This window comes from Notechis scutatus, chromosome 1 (genome assembly GCF_049901735.1).
Source record: "Notechis scutatus isolate UNSWTSFEM ecotype Mainland chromosome 1, rNotScu1.2, whole genome shotgun sequence".
In the NCBI taxonomy this organism is placed as follows: Eukaryota; Metazoa; Chordata; class Lepidosauria; order Squamata; family Elapidae; genus Notechis; species Notechis scutatus.
Genome location: NC_142009.1, coordinates 61,928,934 through 61,956,120, shown reverse-complemented (window position 1 = coordinate 61,956,120; position 27,187 = coordinate 61,928,934). Strand labels below are relative to the sequence as shown.

The window sequence follows — 27,187 nt, the reverse complement described above, 5'->3', positions numbered from 1 at the left end:
CAAAAATACTTCAAGGACTTATCCAAGCAGTCTCCAAGAATGGGACACAATTGAATGGAAGCAAAAAGGGAGAAAATACTTTTAATATATGCATATGTGCTAAAATAAAAAACAAATCACAGGAAACTTGCATAAGGTAAATAGTGTTTGCCAGTGTTAAAATTAATTAAGATGTTTATTTTAATGAACTATTATAACATAAATTCTGAAAATAAAGCCAACCATCATTCAGAAACTTACATTAAGTTGTTTCAAAATGCTTTTGAAGGATTGAGCAGTGAGCTAATAGATTAAATTTCTGGCTGTGATGTGAAATTGAAATTGTCTGTTGATAGATTTAGATTCTAAGTATTAGACAATATATGCTAGAGTAATTGACTTTTCCAAACTTTGAGGCTCTTGTTAAGGACTTTGTACAGATACTAGAGATAGCCCTCAACTGACAACTTTTTGTTTAGTGACCATTCAAAGTTACAGTGGCACTGAAAAAGTGACTTACAACCAGTCCTCACACTTATGACCCCAGCATCACCATAGTCATGTAATCAAAATTCAGGTGCTTGGCAACCAGCAGGTATGTAGGATGATTGCAGTATCTGGGCTTATGTGATTGCCATTTGCAACCTCCAGCTGGCATCTCACAAAGTCAAGTGGAGAAGCTGGATTCTCTTAAAACAACCATGTGATTTACTTAACCAATGCTTAACAATTGTGGCAAATATGCCAATAAAATCCAGCATGATTCACTGAATAACCACCTTGCTTAGCAGCAGAAATTCTTGTCCCAAATGTGGTCGTATGTTGAAGATTACCTATACAGTGTATTGGTTGCTTAGTTTCCGGCTTATTCAGTAAATATATATATTTATTACCAGATTATTTAGGGTACGTTGCTATTAAAATGTGTCTTCTGTAAGTAGCTCTTAAAAACTATTTTTGTTGGTTAAATGTGGTTATTTAATCTTTCCAGATTGAGTGTTAAATGCCAAAGAAATGTACATTTTGCTGAACATGGTGGAAGTTACCTGGATGCAAACTGTTCTCATTTATTATCAGATCATTAGTAGAAGAGAGAAAGGGATAGGGATAGGGATAGGGGGAGAGAGAGAGAGAGAGAGAGAGAGTGTTCTGGAATGATAGAAATTGGTAAACTATGATCTTGGTATCAGATGTACTTAAACAATTGCATATTTTATCTTAATATGCTTCCATATTTATTAATGTATGAAGAATATCTAAGTATTTTTTATCTTGACTTTATTTTCTTTTTCTTTCTAGAAAAAAGAAATCCACACAACGAAAAAGGTTAGTAAATGATAAAATTAGTTAACTTTACCCATATCGTTTGTATAAACTAATTGCTTTTGCTCACATAGAAATATATAGGGGTATGGAATATTTGGATCCAATGCAAAGGTGTTTTGAATCTAGTATGGGTCTCTTTCGTTACCGTTTTGTTGCTGCTTTAAATCCAAATTCTGCACATGTCTAGAAATAAGGAACTAAATGTAATAATTATGTGACATTTTAGATTTTCAGAATATATAAAAATATTGTTTAGGTATTGATATAATTTTATTTCTTTCAACTAAAACTTTACAAAGATTTATTATGGTCGCCCTATAGTTACAAGAAAAAAATGTCAACATGTTATAAGACCACATTTTAATGATAATTTTGGATAATTCATAAAAAAACATCAATATGCTTAAAATTTAGTAAATAAGTAGCTAAAGAATCAAATGCTGCTTTATAGGGACAATCTTCTGAAAATAATGGAGATCAGAGGCCTTATCCCAAATAAAGGATAGATTTTTAAAGCCCTTCATACTGAAATATGCAAAATCTAAGATGCCCCAAATTATTAAGCTATTGGGAATGTTAAGTCAATGCATTACTTTTCTTTTCATAACTGAAACCTAGGCAGCAATATGATTTCTGCATTGAATGTATTACATAACTGCAGAGAGAGCAACATGGCATAGTTACAATTTATTAGCCAATCTACAATAAGAAAAAAATGAAGAAACTTATTGGTCTTAATTATGAGTTATTGCTCATGCTGAATTCTTTTTTATGGTAACTATAAATAAGGGCGGCATTTATGGAAGTATTACATTTTTCCTTCGATATTCTTTGCTCAGATATTTTCTTCATGTTCTGTCAAAATATCTTGAAGCAATAGGAAGTAACTCTGTGTATTAGGGAGGGAGGAATACCTGCAAATGGAAATCATGTCCCTAAAATACAGACCTTTGATAAAACTGTATATCTTTCCTTCATCCCCCAAGTATTCCAGCTTGGCATATTCTTCTCATGCTCCCCCTATTTTCCTTTGTTCCTTCACTTAGCTACTGTTGGTGACTTAGCATTGCATACAAGGTATTCCTCTGCTTACAATCATTTTGTTGTAAGTATGGAAATAACCTCTATAATATAATCTCCTGGCTATCTAGTACACAGATGCCGGATTACAACCCTTTGTTGGAAGATAAGTCAATATCATAAGAGATAAACAAAATGAAACTTTTTGGGAAAAAAAGATAATTTGTAAAAGCTTTTTTAAATTTGTAAGACATTTACAGAAGTACTTGTAGTGTTCCATATAAGCTGCATGATAGCATTGATGTGCTATAAATAGTGCAAACTCCTTTGGGAAATGGGAGTTGCTTTAATTTAATAATAAACTACAAAAGATTCTAAAACAAAATTAATGTCACGCTCAGTCTGAAGTATATTTGAATTAAATGTGTCATTAAGCATCCAACTCTCTATAGTTGTTTAGAAAAATAAGGATATTTAATGAGACAGAAATAACAGAAATTAAAGAATCCCATTGCCGTTTCTAGCCAGATGGATGCCTTATTACAAAACTTGAATATTCCAAGAAAATACTGTGCATTTCCCTTTTAATACATAATATTTTGCTTGAAATTCTCCCTGAAAAGTTTTTAGAAAGTTGCTCCTAAACCATTACTGTCCTTAGTTCTATAACACATGTTGAACCTCCTGTTCCCTTCAATTCTCTTTTGTTTTTAAAAGCTATGTCATAGAAATAAACTCTCTCCCTCTTGAACTTATTGATTGTACTGTGTCAGACAGCTTGAGACTGTCTGACACAACAGGAACATTTCCTGTAAAATATATTTTTTAATCAAAATGAACTTTTCTTTATTTTCAGTATAGCTACATGTGGTCACTTTGTGACAATCAAAGCTGCAACGGACTTCCCCAGAGCAATTTTATGATCCAATTTCGGAGGCTTGGCAACTGGCTCACATTTACGGGCATTTGCAATGTCCTGCAGTAACATGACTATGGTTTTTGCCAGTTTCTGACATTTACTTGTGGTTTCTGGCCCATACACCCATTGAGTAAACTGAATTCTTTTAACAACAGTAGTGTTTGCTTAACAACCATTATAAACTCTCTTAAATTGAGTGCAGTTATATGGTAACCCAATTGATGGCTACCATGACTTATAACCTTAATTCTGGGCTTAATTGAAGCTATAAGAAAAGGGCTACCTGTATAGAATTTTTATAGAACACCATAAAAATTGCTTTAGTGTGTAATTGTCATTCTTCAGATTAGTATTCAGTGAACAAATAATATATGTAACTATGACTTTACAGGTAGTCCTTAATAATCACAATTTTCCCAGAATTTTGGTTGTAAGTCATCACAGTTGTTAAATGTGTCACTATATAACAGGACTAAATTTTATTATTGCTTTTTCAAGATTGTTAAAATAAACCATATAGTCATTGAGTGGTCATTAAACAACTCCTTTTGGGATGGGTAGAAACCAGCAAAAATGCCAGAAGCTAGCAGAAAAGTTGCAAATCACAGTCATAAAATTATGGGCCTCTGCAACCAGTTGTAAATACAACTCGCAAAATCTTGTAAGTTTGACTATCTTAGCAGCTGTCTCATTCAGTTTTTTAAAGAATATGTTTCTTTTAATGCTCTCTTTAAATTAATTGCTTCTAGATGTAATGCTGATAATTTCAATGTATTAGAACAGTAGTTCCCAAAGTGGGTGGTACCTCCCCCTGTGGGGCGATGGGATGCCTTAGTGGGGCACTAAGAGGCAAGGGGACTGGCAGGGGGGCGCTAAGAGGCGACAGGGGGACGTTCGAGGCGTCGGCCCCGCAGGCTCACCCGATTGACTGTTTCACTGTTCCGTAGCCGGCGCCTCGAATGTGGAACCCACATGTGGCGAGCCTTGCCAAGCCTGGGGGGGAAGAGGTAGGAGATGGCGGAAAGGGGGCTGGCTGCCCTCTCCGGTGGAAGTAAACTTAAGGTTGTGTCAAGAGCAGAAGAGAGCAATAACAGTATTGCAAGTAGGGAATTTTGTGTTGACGAAAAACAAGTGAGGGAAATGAAAGCTGACTTGGAAAAGATTCCAAAGGCAAAAAAAGCTCGACGTGGTTTAACGACTTCATATGAAGCTCTAGAGACTGAATTGCATAAATGGGTTATGGAGTGTCGTCAAAATGGTTACTGCGTGACACGTATGGGAATTCACTTACGTGCCCTTCAAATGGCTAAAGATGACAAATTAAAAGCACCAGGCATTAAAAATTTTGTTGTGTCAGCAGGATGGTGTACCCGCTTTATGAATAGGTTTGCCTTATGTTTGCGGCAAAGAACAAAGATTTCACAGAAGTTGCCAAAAGACCTTGATGAGAAAGTGATGTCATTCCATTCATTCAACATAAAACAAAGAAGGATTTATAACTTTGACCTGGGAGATATTGGGAATATGGATGAAACACCTATGATCTTTGATGTTCCTAGCAACAGAACTGTGGCAAGTTTGTGGCAAGTTTACTCAGAACCACAGGAAATGAAAAAAACCATTTCACAGTCGTTCTGTCATGTTTGGCTAATGGAACTAAGCTACGGCCTGTCATTATTTTTAAAAGAAAGACCTTGCCTAAAAAGGTCAAATTCCCACCACGAATTACAGTGCGTACACATATTAAAGGCTGGATGGATGTAGACGGAACAAAAATATGGCTGGAAGAAATTTGGAATGGACATCCAGGAACAGCCTTAAAGAAAAAACCATCATTGCTAGTTTGGGATATGTTCAGAGCCCACACATCTGATGACATAAAAAAATTGGCAAAGTCTTCTCAAGTTACTTTGGCCGTTATTCCAGGTGGGCTTACATCTGTATTGCAGCCCCTAGATGTGTGTTTAAACAAACCTTTCAAAGACCGTGTGCGAAAAATGTGGCATGAATGGATGTCATCTGGTCAAGCCCGATTGACAAAAGTTGGAAATCTGATGAAGCCCGACATAGAATTAGTAGCAAAGTGGGTTCGTGATGCATGGGAAGAGATTCCAGAGGACATGGTGCAACGTGCCTTCAAGAAATGTGGCATTAGTAATGCTATGGATGGCAGTGAAGACAGCGCTTTGTATGAGAACGACAGCAGTGATGGTGATGACTGCGAACTCAGTGATGACGACAATGTCTATGCTGATAGCCTCACACCAGATAAAGTTGAAGCTCTGTTTGGACATACAGATGATGAGGAGGAATCCAGTTTTGAAGGATTTTAACTCTTGTGTTTTAGTTTGGTTGCTGATTGAGCTAAGGTTTTTGTACTTTTAAAGTTATTGTTGATACCATATTGGTTTCGTTGACTCTCTTTTCCACTTACAAAGCTAGTTTACTGTTTTTCTTTGAAATAAATATTCAACTGTTTTTCTTTGAAATAAATATTCAACCCATAATAACGAGGTAGCGATATAAGTAAAAACCAGGTGTGGTTATATGACACAAGTTAAGGTTATGAAAACAAAAGAAGATCTTGCAAACTGTTAAAATAATAATACTTTTAACCTTGTAACCTCCTTCTTTCTTTCTTCCCCCTTTCCTTTTCTTTCCTTTCCCAAATTCTTTCCCTCTCTTCCTTTCCTCTTTTCCTTCTTTTCCTTTCTTTTGCTTATTTGTGTGTGTATTGTGACTGGTTTTAATTGTAAAAATTAATAAACTATATTTAAAAAAAAAGAAATAAATATTCAAAAACATTTAACCTACTGATGCCTCAATTAATGTAATTTTATTGGTATCTATTTTTATTTTTGAAATTTACCAGTAGCTGCTGCATTTCCCACCCTAGGCTTATACTCGAGTCAATAAGTTTTCCCAGTTTTTTGTGGTAAAATTAGGTGCCTCGGCTTATATTCGGGTTGACTTGAGTATATACGGTACCTATCTATTAATATAGATCTATCTATCTATCTATCTATCTATCTATCTATCTATCTATCTATCTATCTATCTACCTACCTACCTACCTACCTACCTACCTACCTACCTATCCATACATTCATCCAAAAGGTCTGCCTGCCTGCCGACCTACCTACCTACCTACCTACCTCTCTCTCTCTCTATCTATCCATCCATCTTCGAAGCACCAGCCCAGCAGGCACATCGGGAAAGTACAGCAAAGCCAGTCTGCGAGTGGGGAGGGAGGGAGGGGGAGAGAGAGAGAGGGAGGGAGACCTGATGCATCAGATTGAAATGAGGCCTAGTTTAGACTGAGGCCCTTTTCCACATTGAAACATCTTTGGCTTCTATTAAAGGTTTTGTGGATGAAACATGGTCAAGATTATCAGGAAGCTCTTGCATTTTGTTGAGGCTTTAAACAGGATCCATTGGACCAGATCACCACCCTAAAAATTACTTTTCCCCAATGTATTACAGTGCCAATTCTGAAGAAGGCAAAACCAAAATGTACTGGTAAATTACAAGGAGAACACATATACACACACTCCCTTCTAGCCCCGCTGGAGCAGGTGATTGGACTAGAATATATATATATCATTATCTTTCTCCTCCCTTCCTTCTTTATTTCTTTTTCTTTCTGTCCCTTTCTTCCATTCCCCCCCCCCTTTCCTTGTCTGTCCCTTTTTCTTTCTTTCCCTTTTCTCTTTTCTTCCTTCTGTCTTTCTTTTCTCTCTCTCTCTTTCCCTCTCTCAGGCTCACCCCATTGACTTGGTGCACCGCTCCGCTTGGACTTGCTTGGGCAGGTCCCTCCGGTGCGGCAGGCTCAATAGGGTGGACCTGCGGGGCCGGCACCTAGAACGCGGCAGTGGCGGCACATTTGAAAAGTAGAGCAAAGCCAGAGGTCGCTAATTTTTGCTGCAAAGAATCACAAAAGCTTCTGGGTTGTGCACAAGAAGGGACACACATGACACTGCAATTCAGCAACATAAAATAGAGAAATACAAATAAAACAAATCAACAAGAATTGGCAAAGCATCTCTGATTAGATTTTATTCACTACTAGAATCTAACAGAGATGCTTTGCTGATTCTAGTCCAATGACCTGCTCCAGCAGGGTTAGAAGGGAGTGTGTGTGTGCATGGCTATCAAAACTCCAAAAACAGGTCAAGTAGCTCTGGGGAGGCCAGTCATAAATTAGAACACTTGCTAAACAACCAGCCATTAAGTGAGGACCACTTGTTTGCCAGTCACCTGGCCATGCCCACCCAGTCACATAACCACCAAACAACACCTACCCAGTCATGTGACCAGTAAGCCATGCCCAGCCAGCAAGCTACGCTAGCCAGTCACGTGACCAGCAAGCCACGCCCGTGCAAGCACACCCTCAAATTAGGCCATGCCCACAGAAATTTGAATCCCACCCCTGGGTGGGGGGCACCGAGGGGACGGTGGACTGAAAAAGTTTGGGAATCACTGTATTAGAATATTCCAGTGCTTCCATCATATAATATATTTTAATAGGCTCTGATTAGCAGCTAGAAATTTTCAGGTTTACAAAAGTAGAGCATTACTCTCACTTTGTGAAAGGAATAGTTATGTTCTCAGCTGTCTGCTCAAGAACATCCTCTTTTGATTAGAAGGGCTATGGTACAATTTCTCCTGCCTTAAAGCTTGATAGAAGTTGGCACCTCAATTTGTGCTTTTCCAATGCTTCGTGGTGTATTTTAACAGCATTCAAACTTACTATTATAGTTGTGGTCTGTTGAGTGTCTGGTGCCAGGAGTGTTGCTGAATTCATTTTCTGCCTAGCAATAAGAATCTGGCAGGACTTTGTGTTTTTGTCCATTTTATATTGAACTGATTTAGCATGCTTTTAAAAATATTGCCGGATTGTTGTTTTAAATGGTAATAAATGTAGCTCATGACTATGTATGCGTAGCTATGAAATCCATGTTTACAGTATCCTTACAGTATCCCAGTGTATACATCTTCTCTAAAAGCATCCTGAATATTTGATTCATTGCATACTGGTTAATTTCCACATGATTAATTTTTAGGTACATTGAAAATCTAGATGCAAGTAATTTTTTTACATAGTTGAGGAGGACTGTTTATTTAAAATATCATGCTTTTCATCACATTTGATACTGGGAAATTTTATAAAATTACAAATAATAAAAAAACCATAAATCTGTATAAAATGCAATCAGATAAAAATGTAATAATGTGTAAGATGCTTTAACTATGAGGAAAAGATATTTGTCTAGCAGTGGATGAATATTTTTAGAAATATGAAATATTTTATATTTTAATTTTATCTATTTTACTTCTAGTAAGAGAAACAGGGAAGAGCTAATGCTGATATCAGAGTGATAGCTGAATGAAATAAGGGAAGATATTCCTTAAGGTACCTTGGTTTCAACTGGGAAACTTACGAGTTCCATGGATATATTACCATTTAAAAAAAATAGAGAAACATTCTTTCATTAATATTTTGATATTGCAGTCTAGACATGTTAACATGCAGACATGTTAAATATCTACCTTCTTTTGTTAAGTAGCAGAAATATAACATCTCTTTAATATCTCAGTGTTGGTTTATTTTTTTAATGCATTGCACATTGATTTTGTGATGGCTGACAAACATCATTTATCCCCAATCAAAGGAAGAGCATAAAGAAAACTTTTTATAGAGAGGCACGTGTGATAGAGTGATTTCCCTTCCTCCTTTGCAAATGGTTTCTGTCTCTATCTTATTAATATTGTGTTCATTTAATTTTTACCTCATTAACCTTGCTCTCTGCATGGTTTGCTGAAACAAAAACTCTTAATTTAGTCCCTTGTATGTGAATTCTCAGACAAATAAAAGTGTTTAGGATATCACTTAATTGTGAGAAGATTTGTCCAGACCTTCAGGGTGAATATAGAAAAAGATGATGATAGGAGTTTTTGAATTTCTTAAACTTTTTAATAACTGTTTATCTTCTGCATGGCATATACAGGAATATATAGAAAGGATTTATTTTCTTTAAATAAGTGATTTAGTTGAATTATGAAAAAACCCTGCTATCCTCTATTTTCTATATTTGCTCATTTCAAAACCTTGTAGAGTTTATAAAGACACTAGTGGTTTGTTGCACAGCTTCCCTATCGAGTTAGTTCCATATTACAATCTAATTCCATTTCTGTGTCATGCGCTCCTGTGCTGTTAATTTGTACATTTCAGTGCAGTTTGTTTCGTGTTTTTGTAATCCAAACTGAACGTAACGAGCTATGTGCTTCTGGGACCCTGCCCTGCCTTGCCAATTAGAACAAGTGGTTACTCAGAGAGGGTATGTTTTAAATAAAACATGGCACTACTGACTTGAATTAACATCCTTGGGGAATAAATGAAACAATTTAACTCTTTATTTCCAAAAGAGAGACCAATCAATGAGAGGATGCCTTTGAAATGTGCAATTAATTCCTCCTGAAAGGTAACTAAATTAATATTAGATTAATTTTCTAATATTTATATTTGGAAATGTAGCATTCATAAATATTTGAGACTACTGAAAATGTAGTAAGTTTCTTTATATCTGCAAAACACAAGGAGATATGTAAGGACTGTTACTTTCACCAAAAGGTCTGAAACATTTTTTTTAAAGTCCTCAGTAATGAGATAGGTTTCAGACAGTTCAGGCAGATGCCACTCCTGTTCACTGGAGTATGAGAAAAGAGAAGAGGGGACAGCACAATCAGACTTGAAAGATTGTTATTATCGTCAATAACGATAAAGGAAGTTTTATTTTTCCCATTAAGTTCATTTCCTAGTCTGATTTACCTGATAATATTCATGGTTCTCATCTGATAATATGTGTACACTTGTGAGACTCACACTCTAAATATAGACCCAAGGTACATCATTTAAACTTAAGTCTTCAGTACTTACCATAAATAATGAATATAATAACTGAAGACTTGTAAACATATGATTATCCTTTGTGCATGTAGTGGGCTTTCTGTTTCATTTAATTTTGGCCCAGGTTGTTTATGGTGAGATTTGTGGAAAGTGAGATATGAAAGGTCTTTTGCTTAGGTAAAGATTCCCCTTGCATATATGTGCTAGTCGTTTCTGGCTCTAGGAGGCGATGCTCATCTCTGTTACAAAGCCGAAGAGTCAGCGCTGTCCAAAGACATCTCCATGGTCATGTGGCCGGCATGACTAAACGCTGAAGGTGCACGCAACGCTGTTACCTTCCCTATTCACCATAGTGGTCCCTATTTTTCTACTTGCATTTTTACATGCTTTCGAACTGCTAGGTTGGCAGAAGCTGGGACAAGTAATGGGAGCTCACTCTGTTACGCGGTACTAGGGATTTGAACCGCCGAACTGCTGACCTTTCTGATCAACAAGCTCAGCGTCTTAGCCACTGAGCCACCGTGTTCCATAAATAATACCAATTAAAAACAAGTCACATAGCTAAATACCATTTTTCTATTATTTCAGTTTAGAAAGATAGGAAATTAAATAGTAAGAGTTATATCTGCAAAGTTTTAGTTTTAGGATCTCAAACTTCATTTGAGATAAATTCCATAACTGAAATACGTTCTTTTTATCTGATCTTAAGTGTCCACAGTTTAGCTTGCAACATTTTCTCTGCATATGCTTTTCCATTTCATGTATAATTTTTATGCATAGATCATGCATCCCACCTACATTCCCTCATTCCATTTGCCTCATTTCTAAACTAAAAAGTTCCAAGCATTGTTACATACTTCATAGTGAAATATATACCCGCTCTTTATACACACACACACACACACACACACACACACAAAACACACATATGCATATACATATATGTATGTGTGTGTGTATATATATATATATATATATATATATATATATATATATATATATATATACACACACACACACACATACACACACACACACACACACACACACACACATATATATAGGTCTTGGATGTTGGGTCTTTTCCTGTGTAAGATTGAGAGCATCTTGGCAACATTTTGACGAGGTCCCACTCGCCATCTTCAGGCTGGTGCTTTCGGCTTCGTACTTTTGCTTGCACAAGCACGAAGCCGAAAGCACCAGTCTGAAGATGGCAAGTGGGACCTCGTCAAAATGTTGCCAAGATGCTCTCAATCTTACACGGGAAAAGACCCAAACACGCCAAGACCTGCATACATGTATCTGTGAAAATCTCTATAAATACTGGTGGTGGGGGCTGGTGTGCTGGGCTGGTTGGCTGCGCTGCTGCCTCTTGATTGGTTGATGGAGTTGATGTTGGTATAATGGGCTGTGTGTCAGCTTGTTTGGTTTTGGGTTCAGGGGCTGCTGCGCCAGCTGTCGCACCCCCGACCCCAAAACCAAACAAGCTGACATACGCAAAGAACACAGACCCAGACCCCAAACTCGAAGCCAGACTAAAACCCAGAATGCTACATCACTGCCACCCGCTCAGGATATCACATCAGAAAACTTAGGAAATTACACCACAAGAACTCAAGAAGTTGCAACACAGCAAACGACCCAGGATATCACAGCACAAGACCAAGGATACCACAGCAATAAATTTCACAAGGTCATCACACAACCCATTACCCAAGCCGTTACTACACAGGAGGCTAATGGAAAAGAGATCAAAAAACAAACAACCCAGGAGATTACAACGCAGGACCCAGGATACCACAATAAAAGAACTCACAAGCCCATCACACAACCCATTACCCAAGCTGTTAAAACACGAGAGGCTAATGGAAAAAAAGATCACTACAAAACAAACGACCCAGGAGATTACAGCACAAGATCCAGGATATCTCCACAACAAAACTCACAAGGCCATCACACAGCCCATTATACCAACATCAACCAATCAAGAGGCAGCAGTGCAGCCAACCAGCCCAGCACACCAGCCCCCACCACCAGTATTTTCCCACGTCATTATAGTTGTGCTTTTAAAGTTGTAGCAACGTTTCGGCAGAATCTCATCTGCCATCATCAGGCTTCTGTACTGTGTTCATCTGATGGCAGATGAGATTCTGCCAAAACGTTGCTACAACTTTAAAAGCACAACCATAATGACGGAAAATACCCGAACAAAGCTGAATACCATACATACATACATACATACATACATACATACGTACGTACATTTTACAGCATATATTGAGCAATGGTTAATTTTTTTTCTTTATCTTTATCATTGACATGATCTGCCTTGTTACAATAACTCCTTCGTTCTTTTAATGTTTTAATTTCTCTATATAGTTTGTGATTAAATGCACATCTTCTGTCATTTGCATAACTTATCCAAATATCAAATATTACCTTTTCTTTAACCACTCATACCAAATGTTCCATATTTCATAATAGTCACTATCTTGTTTATTTTTTAACAGTTTGGTTAGGCTATCCATCTCAGCGCATTCATGTATTTTTTTAATTAAAAAAATAATTTTAAAATTTTAATTTTATGAAGGAATGGAAGACAGTTTCCAGTTTTCTGCGTACGTTATTCTAGCTGCAGTTATGATATACAAAATTAAATATTGATATTTTTTCTCCATGTTTGAATCTATCATACTTAGCAGAAAGGTTTCGGGTTCAAGTTTTAAATTGTTTTGTTATATTTAAAATCCAATTTCTAATATTTCTCCAAAATTTCTGAGCACATGGGCAAGTCCACCACATGTGAAAATATGTTCCTTGTGCATAGTTACATTTCCAAAAATTGGGTGGTAGATTGGGGAACATCTTAGCCAGTCTCGCAGGAGGTAGGTGCCAGCGATGAACCATTTTATATAAGTTTTCTTTGTACGAGACTGACATGGTTAATTTGTAATTTGTTTGCCAAATGTGTTCCCACTTATCTAATTCAATACTATGACCCATGCTTTTAGCCCAAATTATCATAGATTCTGTAACTGTTTCTTCTTTTAATTTGTAGTCCAAAAGATATTTATATATTTTACTAATTGTTTTCTTTTCCTCTCCTAGCCATATTTTATCTAATTCTTGTGGAATCATATTAAAGCCAAATTGTTCTCTGTCTTTTTTATAAAGGGTTTGTATTTGTGCAAAGAGCCACCGTGCTATCTCCTTTCCTTGAATTTGTATTTGGTGGCAGTGTCATATAATAAATTTTTATACCGAACAATATTTTCATAATCCAATACATTTGGATGTGTAACTGCTTCCAATGTAGATACCTACAATGGAACCTTTGGGTAGTGTTTTTTTTTTTAATCTTTCCCCAGATATTGAACAACACATTTCTTACATGGTGTCCTTGGAAATATGAATGTTGTTTAGATTTTCCATCCCACATCAAGGTGTGCCAGCCAAGTTGGAGATCAAAACCCTCTAATACTAATAACCTTCTATTTTCTAATTTAACCCAATCCTTAAGCCAGTTTACTATGGCAGCATCAATATAATTCAAAATCTGGAAGGCCAAATCCTCCTTTTTCCTTGGCATCCTGTAATAATTTATATTTCACTCTGGTTTTTTTCCCTCTGCCATATAAATTTAGATATACATTTGTTTAATTCTACAAAAAAATTCTTTTCCAACTTGACTGGCACTGTCTGAAACAAGAACAACAATTTTGGCAAAATACTCATTTTTACTATCGAAATACGTTCTAATAGTGATAACTGCAATTTGACCCAATTATCTAAATCTTTATTTGCATTATTAACTTATCATAGTTATCTTTTTTAATCGACTAACATCTAGCAGTCAACCAGATCCCTTGGTATTTTACTTTATTTACCACCTGCATACCTAATTTATTTGATAATTCTTCCTTTTGCTCCTTTGTACAATTTTTTGGTAACACTTTTGTTTTTTCTTTCTTAATTTTTAACCCTGCCACCTTTCTGTATTCTTCTATTTCTCTTAGTAGTATAGGGCTCGCTTCTAAGGGTTCTTCTAATATAAATGCCATATCATTGGCAAATGCCTGGAGTTTATATTCCTCTTTTTTAATTTTTAGTCCTCTAATCTCTTGGTTTTGCCTAATTTGTACTAAAAGAGTCTCTTCTGCCAATATATACAGCCTTGCCTTACTCCCTTATTTATATTTATGGTATCTGTATTTTCCCCATTTATTAATATTTTTGCAGTTTGCATGTTATAAATTGTCTTAATAAATCATATAAAATTTTCACTAAATTTCATGCCTATCAGTTGTTTAATAAGAAAGTTCCAATTGAGGTTGTCAAATGCCTTCTGGGCATCTAAAAATATCAATGCCATTGTCTTGGTTGTGTATACTTCATAATATTCTAATATATCCATAATAGTTCTTGTATTTGTTTTTATTTGCCTATGGGGGAGGAAGCCATTCTAATCAGTGTGGATAATTCTACTTAATACTCTCTTTAATCTTTCCACCAATATTGTGGCCATTATTTTGTAATCTACATTTAAAAGTGATATTGGTCTATAGTTTTGAATTTTTTGTGGTTCTGATTGTTCTTTATAGATAAGGGTAATATGTGCTTCTATCCATGATTTAGGCATGTTAGCATTCTCCAAGGCTTCATTGTACAAGTCCACCAATATCTCCTCTATTGTTTCTTGGAATTCCTTATAGAATTCCGAAGGAATTCCATCTGGGCCAGGGGTCTTATTTGCTTTTTGAGTTCCGATTGCCTTCCTAATTTCTTCAATAGATATTTTATTATTCAAATTTTGTTTCTCTTCATCAGTAATTTTGGGCAAGTTCTTTTCATTCAAGTATTGATCAATAGATTCTTCTGGTATTTCTTCCTGTTTATACAATTTCATAAAAAACTCCTTAGCAATTTCTTTCTTTTCTTGGGTCTGCATGCATAATTTCCCTTCCTGATCTTGGAGAGCTACGATCGTTCTCTTTTCTTGTTCTTTTTTAATTTTACGGGCTAACTACCTCCCCGGCTTATTTGCATTTTCAAAATAATTTTGTTTTGCTAATTTAATTTTTTGGGCCAGATCTTCCTGTACATTTAGATTTATCTTACGTTTTGCCAGATCTATTTCTTTCTTAACGTTTGAATTGTTCGGGTCCTTTTGTCTACTTGTTTCCAAATCTTTCAGTTTCTCCCTCTTTACGTTTTGCTGCTGTCTTTTTTCTTTATTCTTTTTAATATTGTAAGCAATAGTTAGACCTCTCACATAGGCTTTGGTCGTATCCCAAAGATTCTGTAGGGAGGCATGTTCTCTTTTATTTATTTCAAAAAATACATTCCATTCTTTCTTTATCATTTCAATATATTCTTTATCTCTTAATATGGTTTTGTTAAATGTCCATCTTCCAATTTTTTTCTTTCCTTTCCATTTAATTTGAATGGGATTATGGTCAGCCCATAGGTTTGGCAAAATCTCGATCCTTTCAATATTCTCCATTAACTCAGGGTCCATCCATATCTGATCTATTCTGGATCAAGAGTGCTGGGGTTCGAAAAAAAAGTATATTATTTTTATTTGGGTTTAATTCTCTCCACACGTCTTTCAAGTTAAGTTCTCTTACCATATTATTAAAAGACGAAGGGAGTATTCTCCTTTCCTTTCTTTTGGGGGGGCGGGGAGGAAGTTCTATAATCTTTATCTTTGTCTGGGATGAGTAACATATCGTTTTTGTAAATAAATAGTACATAAGAGTTTTAGGTAGAGCATGTTTTATTTATTATAGAATTGCACTGTTTAATACAACTTAAGTTTAGGCAAGCTGTTTATATCTTTCCTTCCTCTTGTGCATTGGGGATATTTTTTTTTTATGTTTTGCTTCCACTTTTGCTTAAATGCATTTTGCTTTCTCTGCACTAAGCAAAAGAAAGAAGGGTGTGAACCTGGAGTGTGGTTCGCCTGAGGTATTTGAGATCAAAGAATTGATCTAGTACTCAGAAATGCATTAGATAGTTAGAATGTTGTTCATCACTCAGCTCTCTTGGACAAAATTAGCTCCCATGCTTAATTCTACTGGGTATGAAATAGGCAGGAATGAAACTTGAATGCAAAAGCTATAAATATAGTTACTTTGAACATAAGAAAGAGCTGCTTATTTCTATTTTGTGGCATTAATAGTCACCAAATAGTTTTATGTAATTACTACAGTGTCTTTCTCAAATAAACTAGTCTCCCTGAAGTGAAGATTCAGGTTGGCATGTCCATTTAGGTTCGTTTTTGGGCAATAATCTTTCAGTGTCTTCTTCCCAGGATGTTTTGTTAGTTTCTCAGTGAAGTCTGCAGCTCTAAATACTTTGATGGTCTTCATTCATGAATTAGGCCTGACCATTGTTAACTTTTCAAGATTATCCTGGATTGACAGGGTTCTTCCAGTCTGCAAGTCTTTCAAGTTGTGGATGAACTGTTGTAGATGTGATTGAGACACACTAGAGACCCATAGACTGCATTGTGGTAAGATTGCAAAGCGCTTTCAGAATAAACTTATTCTCATTGTGAAACAACTGCCAATGCAGTGCCTGGTTATATCTGGCCTAGCAATATGGAATCAATTTCAATTCATACTACTTTATGTTATGGACAAAGTTCTTGAAGCAGCCAACTAATTGTGTTCTTAACCCGTCTGTCTACCTAGCTATTTATAGCTCACTGAAGAACACTGAATGGGCATGTTTAAAAATAATATATCTTGCCAGAAATGAATCATGCTGGATGCTTTGAAAAGAAGTAAATGTGCAAACTCTCCATAACAACTGTAACAGCTGTAATATATGCTATTTGCAAATTCAGACATTTTGAGAGAAAGACATTAGATCCATTTCACTCTGAATTCAAGCCTTGGATATGATACTCATGATAGTGTATGCCAGGATGGATAAAAGTTGATGGTTTTTTTAAAAAATTTTTTTTATTTAAATCAGATTTTTTTTTAATTTTTATCAAATTTATTTTAATGCTTTTGGAGTAAAAATTATTTAAAGATAGTTTTCTATTTAAGATGCATTAATAGTTTAGTTTATTCAGCTTGAAAAATGGAGCTTAGTTATGTAGCATGGAGCTGTATATACCGCAATATTCACATTTTTGGTAAACTCATTCAATGAACTCAAGCTCTGCAAGCTGAGATAACATGCACTCTAAATAGGAAACCTTCATTTTGTTTGCAAATAATAATATTAAAGATTCTAATTACCAGCAAGAATGAGTCCTTACATGTAAAGAGCACCTGTCATTTCATATCCATCATCGCAGTGCCTGTTAGTGGGCATCTACTCACCTGCAGCCTATCACATCCCTCACCTTGTCTCACTGCCGCTTCACCAGCCATCCCATTAAATGAATGGGACAGTCAGTGAGTCAATAGCAGGTCAGAGGAGGAGCCTCTGCAGGACAGAGATGACAGTTCTTTTAAAATTATGATTTAAATCGACTTGATTTAAATCAAATCCACCCTGCTCAGCACCTTATATTTTGCTCAGCTTTTGGTTTTCCAACCAAGTTTACTTCAGAACAGATCAGAGTAATAGTGAAGATCAGTAGTCTAATATTTATGTGCATGCGCATGTGACCCCCACGCCGCATGTTTCTGTGCATGCATCCCCGCCATGTGCTTCTGCACATGTGCATGTGTCTCTTGCATGCGCCGTGCCCCTGCGCATGCGTGCCAGATACCCGACAATCAGCTGGCGGGTGGTGCGTGCGGATGTGCAGTAGACCTGCTCAGGGCGAGGGCTCACGATCCGGCAGTAATGGCTCTGCATGCCACTTCTGGCACACATGCCATAGGTTCGCTACCACAGCCCTATATCATCAAACATTGTATATTTTCTATCCACGTGATTTTCTTGGGAGAAAAATTGTTTGCCATTATCCTGCAGTATGAATTGATACCTTTGCCATTGTCACTAAAGTGGTCATCTCTCTCTAGAATATTCCTATATTGCCACTGCCCGATATAGCACCTACTTGCTTTAGCTGGAATGACTGTGCTTTGGGTGGCCCTGCTGGAAATACGTACATAATCTTGGCATACACTCCCAGTGTACTCAGGTCATCCTTCCCAGGAACACACATCAAGCCAATAAGGCAGCATAAGAGGATTTTGAAGGATAAAGCAGGTACAGTCTATCAGTTAATTGGGAGAGGGAATTCTGATTGTGTGTAGCAAATATGAAATTTCCACAAGAATTTAACACGATTTTGCTCCAAGTTATCTTGCAGGAAGTAAAAAGAACTTGGATAACTAGTAGGACTGTTATTCATTTTCAAGTTTTGTAGAAAAAGTTCACAGCTTTAAAACAAGAGAACTGAAGAAACTTATTGGATGAGAAGTGATATGTATTTAATGAAAAGCAAAGTTCAGTTGCCTTTTGGAAAGGCACCTTTGGGACAATCATGATCTGGATGACTGAGAATCTCCATAGACATTTAGCTTGCTGTGACAAGGTTTATGTTCCTTTTAAAGAAGCATAGAAGCTAATAGTTAGGAATTCAGAGTCTGTAAGTAATGTATCACTGATTTATTGGCAAAATGGACTGAAACTGACTATTTTTCCTAATAAATTTCTACTACTCTTCAGATAGCATCTGTTTATCTAAAGCGAATAGTGTGTTGGAAACTTAACCCTTTTTATTTTCTGGTTTTGAGGCTGGATGTATACTTAAATGATGGTGGCTATTTTTTCCCCTATTTAAGGTGATATTGAATTGAACAGAAAAGGTATTTAATAGACCCTCAGATGCACCCTGTCCTATTAGTGAGGATATACAGTGACACAAAAATGAATTTGTCAAAAGTTTTATAGCTTCATGATCTATGATACAATATTAATTCTGCTCCAGTGTTATTAAGGCATTTTTCATCTCCTCTCAAATTAATGTTGATGTTCTATTATAGGAATTGTTTTTGTCTCTAGATTAAAACAACAAAGGGGGGAAAATCTTCCATGCTTGAATATTAAAATTAATTATAGTGTAAACAAGAGTTTGCTTGAAGGAAAATGTCTTTTAAAAGATTGTAATGTAAATGCATTTCCTTTATCCCTTACTTACTTTTCTACTGCATTGTTGTTGAAACTATTTGTCATATCAAAAATATAAAAAGAGAAGAATTTATACACAGATCTATAAACTGACGTTCCCTGAGAATTCAAGGCAGTATGCATTTTTTTCTCCTCCCCATCTCACTCCTCTCAATTGAGATAGGTTAGATTAGGAGAAAGTGCCTTGTTCAAGGAACCCAAGTGCTTTTATTTATTTTTTTCAGAATCATAGGCCAAAAAATAGAAGGCAGCATTAAAAAGCAAAGCATATCCATACAAAAGTTAAGCATGTCTGGGATTATATTCAGACAAAATGGTTTCTGAGCATTATTACTAGGGCACAAAATCTGGCTCCCTTTCTAAAGATTTCAAGATCATGGTCATTTAATAGGAAGTATAAAATTGTATATTGGAACTGGCCTGTGATTTGAGGTAGATTAACTGAGGCCTCAAGGATGATAGGGCATTTCAAAGCCATCTCAATTTCAATGCCTGAATAAATACCATAATGATTTGGATAGATTATTGAATCTCTTTGTCACCATCATTAAAGGTCATGCTAGTGTCAATGCTCTCTTATCTGAGGCACACGTATATAGTAAAAGTATTTGGGGGTTATGAAAGGTACATTCTTAAACTGTTGTAGCAGTGGTGTGAATTTTATGTCTGTATGTGAGAGTCAAAAATTAATTGCTTGAACTCAGTCCAGAATTTGTCTAACCTATCAACAATCGATATTAGGGTAGGGCCTATACTAGACAGACTGAATGTTATTTACATCTTCCATGGGGAATTGTGTCAGTTTATTGATCTAGGCTAGGGACTTACTCCCATAAAGTCGAATGAACCAATACTTGTAACTGTCAAAAGCCTCAGGTAGGCAATCATAAAGATGCATTCAAACTGTAATTGGAAAAGTACATCTGTGATGGGAACTGAGTAGAGATCTCAGAAGTTGGTACACCAAGCACACCCTTGTTCCCTCCCACAACCCCATACATCCTCCCCAGCCCTCCTACCTCTCCTGCTTACCCTCCTTGTTCCTTGTCGCACTTCTCAGACACCCCTTACACCCTCACTATGCCTCTTGTGCACCTTCATACATGTTGAGGTAATTCCCCGTTAGGAGAATGAGTGCATACAGGGAGACGTATTTGAGAGTAGTGTTCGAATAATACACACACAGCACACAGATACACTGTACAGTAAATGTAGGTTTTTACTTCCAGAAAGGTTTAATCAAAGTTCAAGATAAGCAGTCCAAAGTCATTCACAGGTTAAATCAGTCAGTTTTCAGTCCAGGGATAATCCAATAACAAAGTCCAGTGTCAAAAACAGTTCAGTATCAGACTTACATCAAATCCAGGAATAGCAGTCAATTAGAAGGAAAAATGGAGGAACGGCAAAACTCTCCAACAGAAGGAAAACAGAGACTCACTGAGACTTCTTCTGAGACTAAGACTAAGACTAAACAACCCAGGTTTCTGTCTCCATCTTATGGCCGCTTGGTGAAACCACACCCAATTACACTTTTAGGATTCTCTTAAAGAGACAGTATTAAAATGTCTATCCTGGTTTATATATTGTCCAACCCAAACAGCTGTTAGGTGACTCATATTCCTAACAATACATCCCCCCCCACAACTCTCACTATGGAAGTTACCTTATCAAATGACCATGGGATTCTCCTCTATGCTGCTACAAGAGTCCAGGCCAGGGGTAGACGCCTCCTCCTACGTCATCGAGCTGAGTCTGCCAAGCTGATAAAGCCAGTCCTTGTTGCTAGACACCCTGCTTTCGACTCAGCTCCTTCTTGAAGAGCAGACGTGTCTGGAAGCTCTAGCTAGCGATCAGCGAAAGGTAAAAAAAAGACCTCAAGAGTCATCATAGAGGCTCCTGGGGATCCATTAGAGCCTGGAACATCGTGGAGAGCGGGGAGCCGCTCTCTTTTTGTGCTGGGGCTCTGGTGCCGATGCTTACGGCCCCTGACAACTGTGAGGTCAGGCGTAAAAGCTTCAGCTCATGCCGAGGTTCACAATGCTGCTCCGGAACCGTTGCACAGCTATTTTAAGGATGCTGAGTGCTGCTGCACTTATTTCAGAGTGCTATCAGCTGTTTTTGGAAAGAAAAACAAGCAGAGTTCTTCAGGCCTCACAGCGTTAAACCCGCTCATCTGACCTAGAAGTTAGGGAGGCACTATAGAGAAGCTGCTTTCAGCAACTTTAGTCTCAGTCCCAGAATAAAATGGAGGATACACAGGCCCAGTCTATCCTACCAGACCACAAGGAGGTCCATGCCTCCAATGCTTCCCTGAGGCAATCCAGAAAGAAGAGACAATGGGCCCATTCAGCTAAGCGAGAGACCGCAGCCAGGATTAAGGCCAAAGCCTTCGCCACCAAAAAGGCCTCAAAAACTCAAAGCCGAAAAGAGAAGACATGAGGTCTTAGAAAGACAATTTGCTAGAAGCCTCGAGCAGATGTGTGGACGGAGCCAACCGTCACTTCAATCTGGTGATTTGCAGGCCTGCCCACAAACTGTATCCAGGGCTGGAGAGGCAGAACTAGGCTCCACTCATCGCCTACAGGCTTGGTCTCCAGATGGAACTGCTGAGGCCTTTTTTCCTCAGGACTTAAGTAGAACTGGCCCCAGTTTTAGGCAGGCTGTCTGGGTTTCATCCAATCCTCATAATAATCCATCCCAGGGCAGCCATAGACAGAGGGCAGAGGCCACCTTTACCCCTATAGCTGCTGGCCTACACCCTGTGGAACCTGCTATAACCAATAGGCCTGAGGATATTAGAGAAGTGGTTTCGGTGGCCATTCGACAGGGGATTGCTGAAGGATTTCAGCAACTTCTTTGCCCTGCTGGGTTGGCTCCAGGGTTTTTCCCCCTCCCTCAAAAGGGAGCTCCCCCTGAGAGGACCGGGTTGCCCAGAAGCCCTGAGCAAAAGTTTCCTTCCACTTATTCTGAATGGGTGGACTATGAAGATAGATGTTCCATGGATCCATCTGACCAGAGCCATGTCTTTGAAGAGGAGGAAGGGGAGGTTAGAGACTCCAATTTGTCAGAGGATGAAGGTTTGAGACCTGAGCAACCCACCTTTATAGGCCTTCCTTGTTCAAGTCTCTTTTGTACAAAGCCCAAAACACTGCTCAACTGGGTCCCGATGAAGTTGCAGAGAACCCTCAGGGGAGCCCATAGACCAGGGTGATTCCTTATTCTCTAGAGCAACTGTTCAAGCTGAGGTGCTCTCATCACCCAAGCTACTCCTAGAACTGGTGCAAGACCAGTGCACCTCTCCAGGTTCAGGGCCCCGTCCCACTTCTAATGATAGGCGGTTTTATAACATGGGCCCTTCCTTGGCCAAGGCCCTTCGGATTCCATCAATAGATGCCCCCATGGTTGCCTCTGTCTCCACATCTGGAACACTGATGGGAACCGGAAGATGTTCTAAAAGCTGATGACAAGAGGTCTGACCAGACTCAACAGGCTGTGGCCTGTGCAGTCCGAGCATCCACTGCAGCATCATTCTTTACTAGGGTGTCACTGCAGTGGCTATGTCAGCTATAGGACCGTTTGCCACCCAGAGATACCAGGTCCCCTCAACGCAAAAATATCATTGCAGCAGCTGAGTTCACAGCGACCTTGAACTCCGTGAAATTTGCTTCAAAAGTGATGTCTTTGGTGGCAGCACGACATCTTCTCTGGCTGTGGAATTGGCAGACTGACTCATGACGGAAATGGAAGCTTGCTTCTTCCCCATGCTCAAGCCCTAGAACCATATCTTGTGGAATCCAGGGACAAAAGGAAGATTCTGCCATCATCTTTCAAGAGGTGGGAATTTTGACAGACACCTTATTTCCGACAGTCTTCCCTTTGGACGGAGTCCAACACCTGTGTTCCTTATGGACAGAGGACATTCCCTCCCTGGCAGGAGCATCAACCTGACTGTCCAGGCAGGTATCAACAATTTTCCAATAAGTGTCCCTTTCATGGCGGAAGAGGTCATTCTCTTTGACGCTCCAAATGACTGCCTTCTTTCTCCTCCCATCAGAGGTCGTCTGACCTTCTTTGCTTCACGATGGGAGGAGTCAACTTCGGACGCCTGGGTACTCCAGACTGTATGGTCAGGTCTTCGGCTCCAGTTCCTCTCCCCCTCCGAGGTTTTTTGTCCGCTGCCCCGCTTTTCGGGACAGCTCCAGACGGGCCCTCATGGAATCTGCCATTCAACACCTGGTGGACATAAAAGCCATCCAAGCAGTTCCAGAGGACCAACGGGGGCTGGGCTTCTACTCCCAGCTCTTCGTAATTCCAAAGGCCTCGGGGGGTGGAGGTGGAAGCCGATTTTCGACCTCAAGTCCCAGAACCAATTCATTCCCTACAGGCGCTTCAAGTTGTAGTTCTTCCAGATTATCCTGGAGAGCATCCGGGAGGGCAACCTCCTTTCATCCATAGATCTTACAGAGGCATATCTCCATGTCCTGATCTGGCTCCATCATCGCTAGTTCCTTCAATTTTGCTACAACAACAAGCATTACCAATACCAAGCTATGCTGTTTGGCTTTTCATTGGCCCCCAGGGTATTTACAAAGATTCTGATGGCATTAGAGGCATTTCTACACACCCTACCTGTGAGGGTCCAATGTTATTTAGAAGATATACTCATACAATCGTGTTTGGCCCTCACCGCCAACAACGACCTTCAGACCATGATTCAGATTCTGCAGGAGCTCAGCTTCTCTACAAATCGTGGCCAGAGTCATCTTCTTCCGACCACCCATCTTCTTCACCTAGGGGAAGTCATCGACACAATCTTCTGCGAAGTCTTCCTTTCTCCAAATCATCAACAGAGTCTACAAGACTTAGTAAACCGGATACCACCCCAGCATACAATCCCACTATCTCTGCTATCCCAGCTCCTTGGGAAGATGGTCTCCTGTATAGCCATAGTCCTGTGGACACCCCTTCTATACACATTGCAAGAGAGTCCAGCCCCAACCTGGTGCTGTCTGGTCATGGTTGGGTAGGGTTCTTCTCGTTTTTCTATTTTTCAGAGACACGCTATGTCTGTCAAGTTATCTCGCCAAAAGATGGGTCGCTAGCAACAAGGGCTGGCTTTATCAGCTTGGCAGACTCAGCTCATTGAGGTAGGATGAGGAATCTAACCCTGACCTGGACTCTCTTGCAGCGTTTATAGAAGGGGCGCCTCAGGTAAGTTACCAACACCCATTTGGTTAATAATGGTAACCAAGACTGGAGGAATTGCTGTTACTAGCGATGCAGTTGTGCTTTGTAACCATATTTCTTAGGAATGGAAATTCCAATTCCTTTGTAAGTCAAGGACTACTTGTATTGGACAATTAGGGTCTTTCTTCTTGCATTACTGCATATTGAGCTGCCATTTATCAACTTCTTAAAAGGTCTTTGAAGATCTGAAGAATTGTGGTAACCATATCCCTGTTAAATAACTACGTCTTAGTTCTGTGTGATTGAAAAAACACGAAATCTATATTGCAAACTTGTGCTACAAATCATATGGATACAAAATATTGGTTTTACAGGAAGACGTAAAAGTACTGCTTTTAAGTGTATAACTTTCCTTTTCATACTTCCCTTTCCATATTTATATATAGTAAATGTAATCTGTATTTTTACACCAATACTCTGCTCCTTTTTGTATGACTGAAATGTATTTTTTTCCTTTTAACTTATGTAATTAGGCTTCAGAACTGTTTTGTTTCCTAGTCTTACGTCTTTAAATTGGTTTATTCTTGAAAAGCACTGAAGCATGTATAGAATAAATATTTGGTGTCTCTGCCTAATACCTTTTCCCAGAAAAAGGAAACAAGTTTTAAATCCACAGATGACAATGCTGGCTAGGCCAATATGATTTTTTTTAAATGAAGGAAAGATGAAAAATGAAAACCATATTTGGTGACTAAAATTTATTGCTTGAAACAATTTAAATGTTCATCCTGTTGCCAGATTCTGTCACTTGTAATATATCAGTGTTTCTGTAGTTGAGAGCTCTAGCTACATTTTGACTATCTTTAAGGTTAAAGAATTGGAATAAAATATAACCTTATGTTCTTGTACGTTTTCACCTACTTGAATTCTCTCATTGTCCTTTAACATGATTCATAATTATTTCAGTGGTCGAAAATCTAACTCGGCCATAAAAAAGAGTTGGTAATATGTGTTCTTGAATTGTCACTTTACTTAAATGATGGCTATTTAGTGCTTTGTCTGCATCTTCGTTGAGCCATATCAATAGCTGAAATGAGTTAAGACCCTCAAGATTTCATATCTAGCTTGCCAAAGAGGAAAAATAATCTGAAATTCATTGAAAATATGTGAATAAGTAAAGAAGAGAATATCCGGGGGCAATAGTAGTAATTTGTCTTTTTAAAAACTTTTAATAAAGTCTGTAAGCCATTCCATAACAAGATGAAAACTTAAATTCTAATTTCAGGAAACAATGCTGACTATAAGGAGTTATAAGTGCTGCTTGACTTATATTCACAATTAGACCTGAAATTTGTGTTGTAAGTCATTGAATCTAATTTTATGACAATTTTTATGGCTGTTAAGTGAATCACCATGGTCATTAAGCAAATCATTTAGTCGTTATACAAATTCATTTTCCTCAATGGGCACTTTTTGCTGGAAACTGGCAAAACAAGTTGCAAATCGTAATCACGTGCAATCAGTCGTAAATGCAAGCCAGTTGCCAAGCTCCTCAATTGTAATCAAATGGCCACGGAGATGGTGTAGCAGTCATAAGTGCAAGTTGTAAGTCACTTTTTCCAGGCCATTATAACTTTGAACGATTGTTAAAAGATGGATTGTAAGTTGTGGATTACCTGTAGTTGCAGGGTTCTGGATGTATTAATATATTTCTGATGTAGATCTCCCTTTTTGATATTCCTTGTTGCTATGAAAGGGGAATTGTTTTGATTAGGTATTCTCCCTCATTTCAGTATGAAAGGCCTGCTTGCCCTATTATGGTTTTTACCACTACAGCAAAGTTTGAATATGCAGCGCTTATTATTCTTAAATAAATTAGCATATGAAATATATGCCACATTTATACTTTCTCTGACGTGGCAGGCATATGTGCCAAGTCCGTGACATCAGTTCTGTACATGATACTTTTGTCTTAATCTTTACGAGGCTAAAAGGTTATTACACTATGGAAAATATATTCAAAGAAACCTTATACAATCTGTAATTATTTACTGAATATAAAACCAAACTTTCAAATATTTCATAACTTCATGTCATCTATCATCTGTCTTTGCAACTCTTATAAAAGCAATATTATTTGTTTTGGAATACTCTAGTGTTCTTATAATTTATGTGTGATTGCAGTTTAGTATAGGTCATGGGTGTCAAACTCATGGCGTCACTTTGCCATCATGTAATATATCACGATGTTTTTTCCCTTTGCAGAGCTGGGGTGGGTCTGGCCTGCACATGACACATCCGGCCCATGGGACACCAGTTTGATACCCCTCATATGGGTAATACTCGAGTTATGGCAGAATCCCTCCCCAAAAGTACTTATGATCTGATTCCAAACTACCGGTGACCATGCCCTCTCTGGTCACAGGTACACATTTGGGTGATTGGTAACCAGCCTGCATTTATGGCCACTTGTAGCATCCCATAATCACGTAACCACGATTTTCAACTTTTTTCAACCAAAACCCAGCATTTACTTCCAATTTTCAGTCCAAAGGCCCCATAGCAAACAATGGGTTCACTTACTGATCACAACATTGGCTCAGTGACCACCGATTCACAAGGACCATGGTGACTCGCTTACTTAACTGCCACAAAAAGATTATAAAATCAGATCAGTCATGTGATGACCTTTACAAAGTGTCATGACTCTTAGAATCGTAATGAGCAAGCCTCCATTGTTGTCATAA

General features: G+C 38.0%; 1 protein-coding gene across 1 annotated transcript in view; it reads left to right on the top strand.

Moving 5' to 3' along the window:
- ZFAND3 (zinc finger AN1-type containing 3) overlaps positions 1–27,187 on the top strand; it is a 121,252-nt gene that overhangs the window by 32,330 nt on the left and 61,735 nt on the right. Inside the window, exon 3 of the mRNA XM_026681358.2 lies at positions 1,279–1,305. Within this exon, the coding sequence (XP_026537143.1) occupies positions 1,279–1,305 (27 nt within the window). The remainder of the gene's footprint in view (positions 1–1,278; positions 1,306–27,187) is intronic.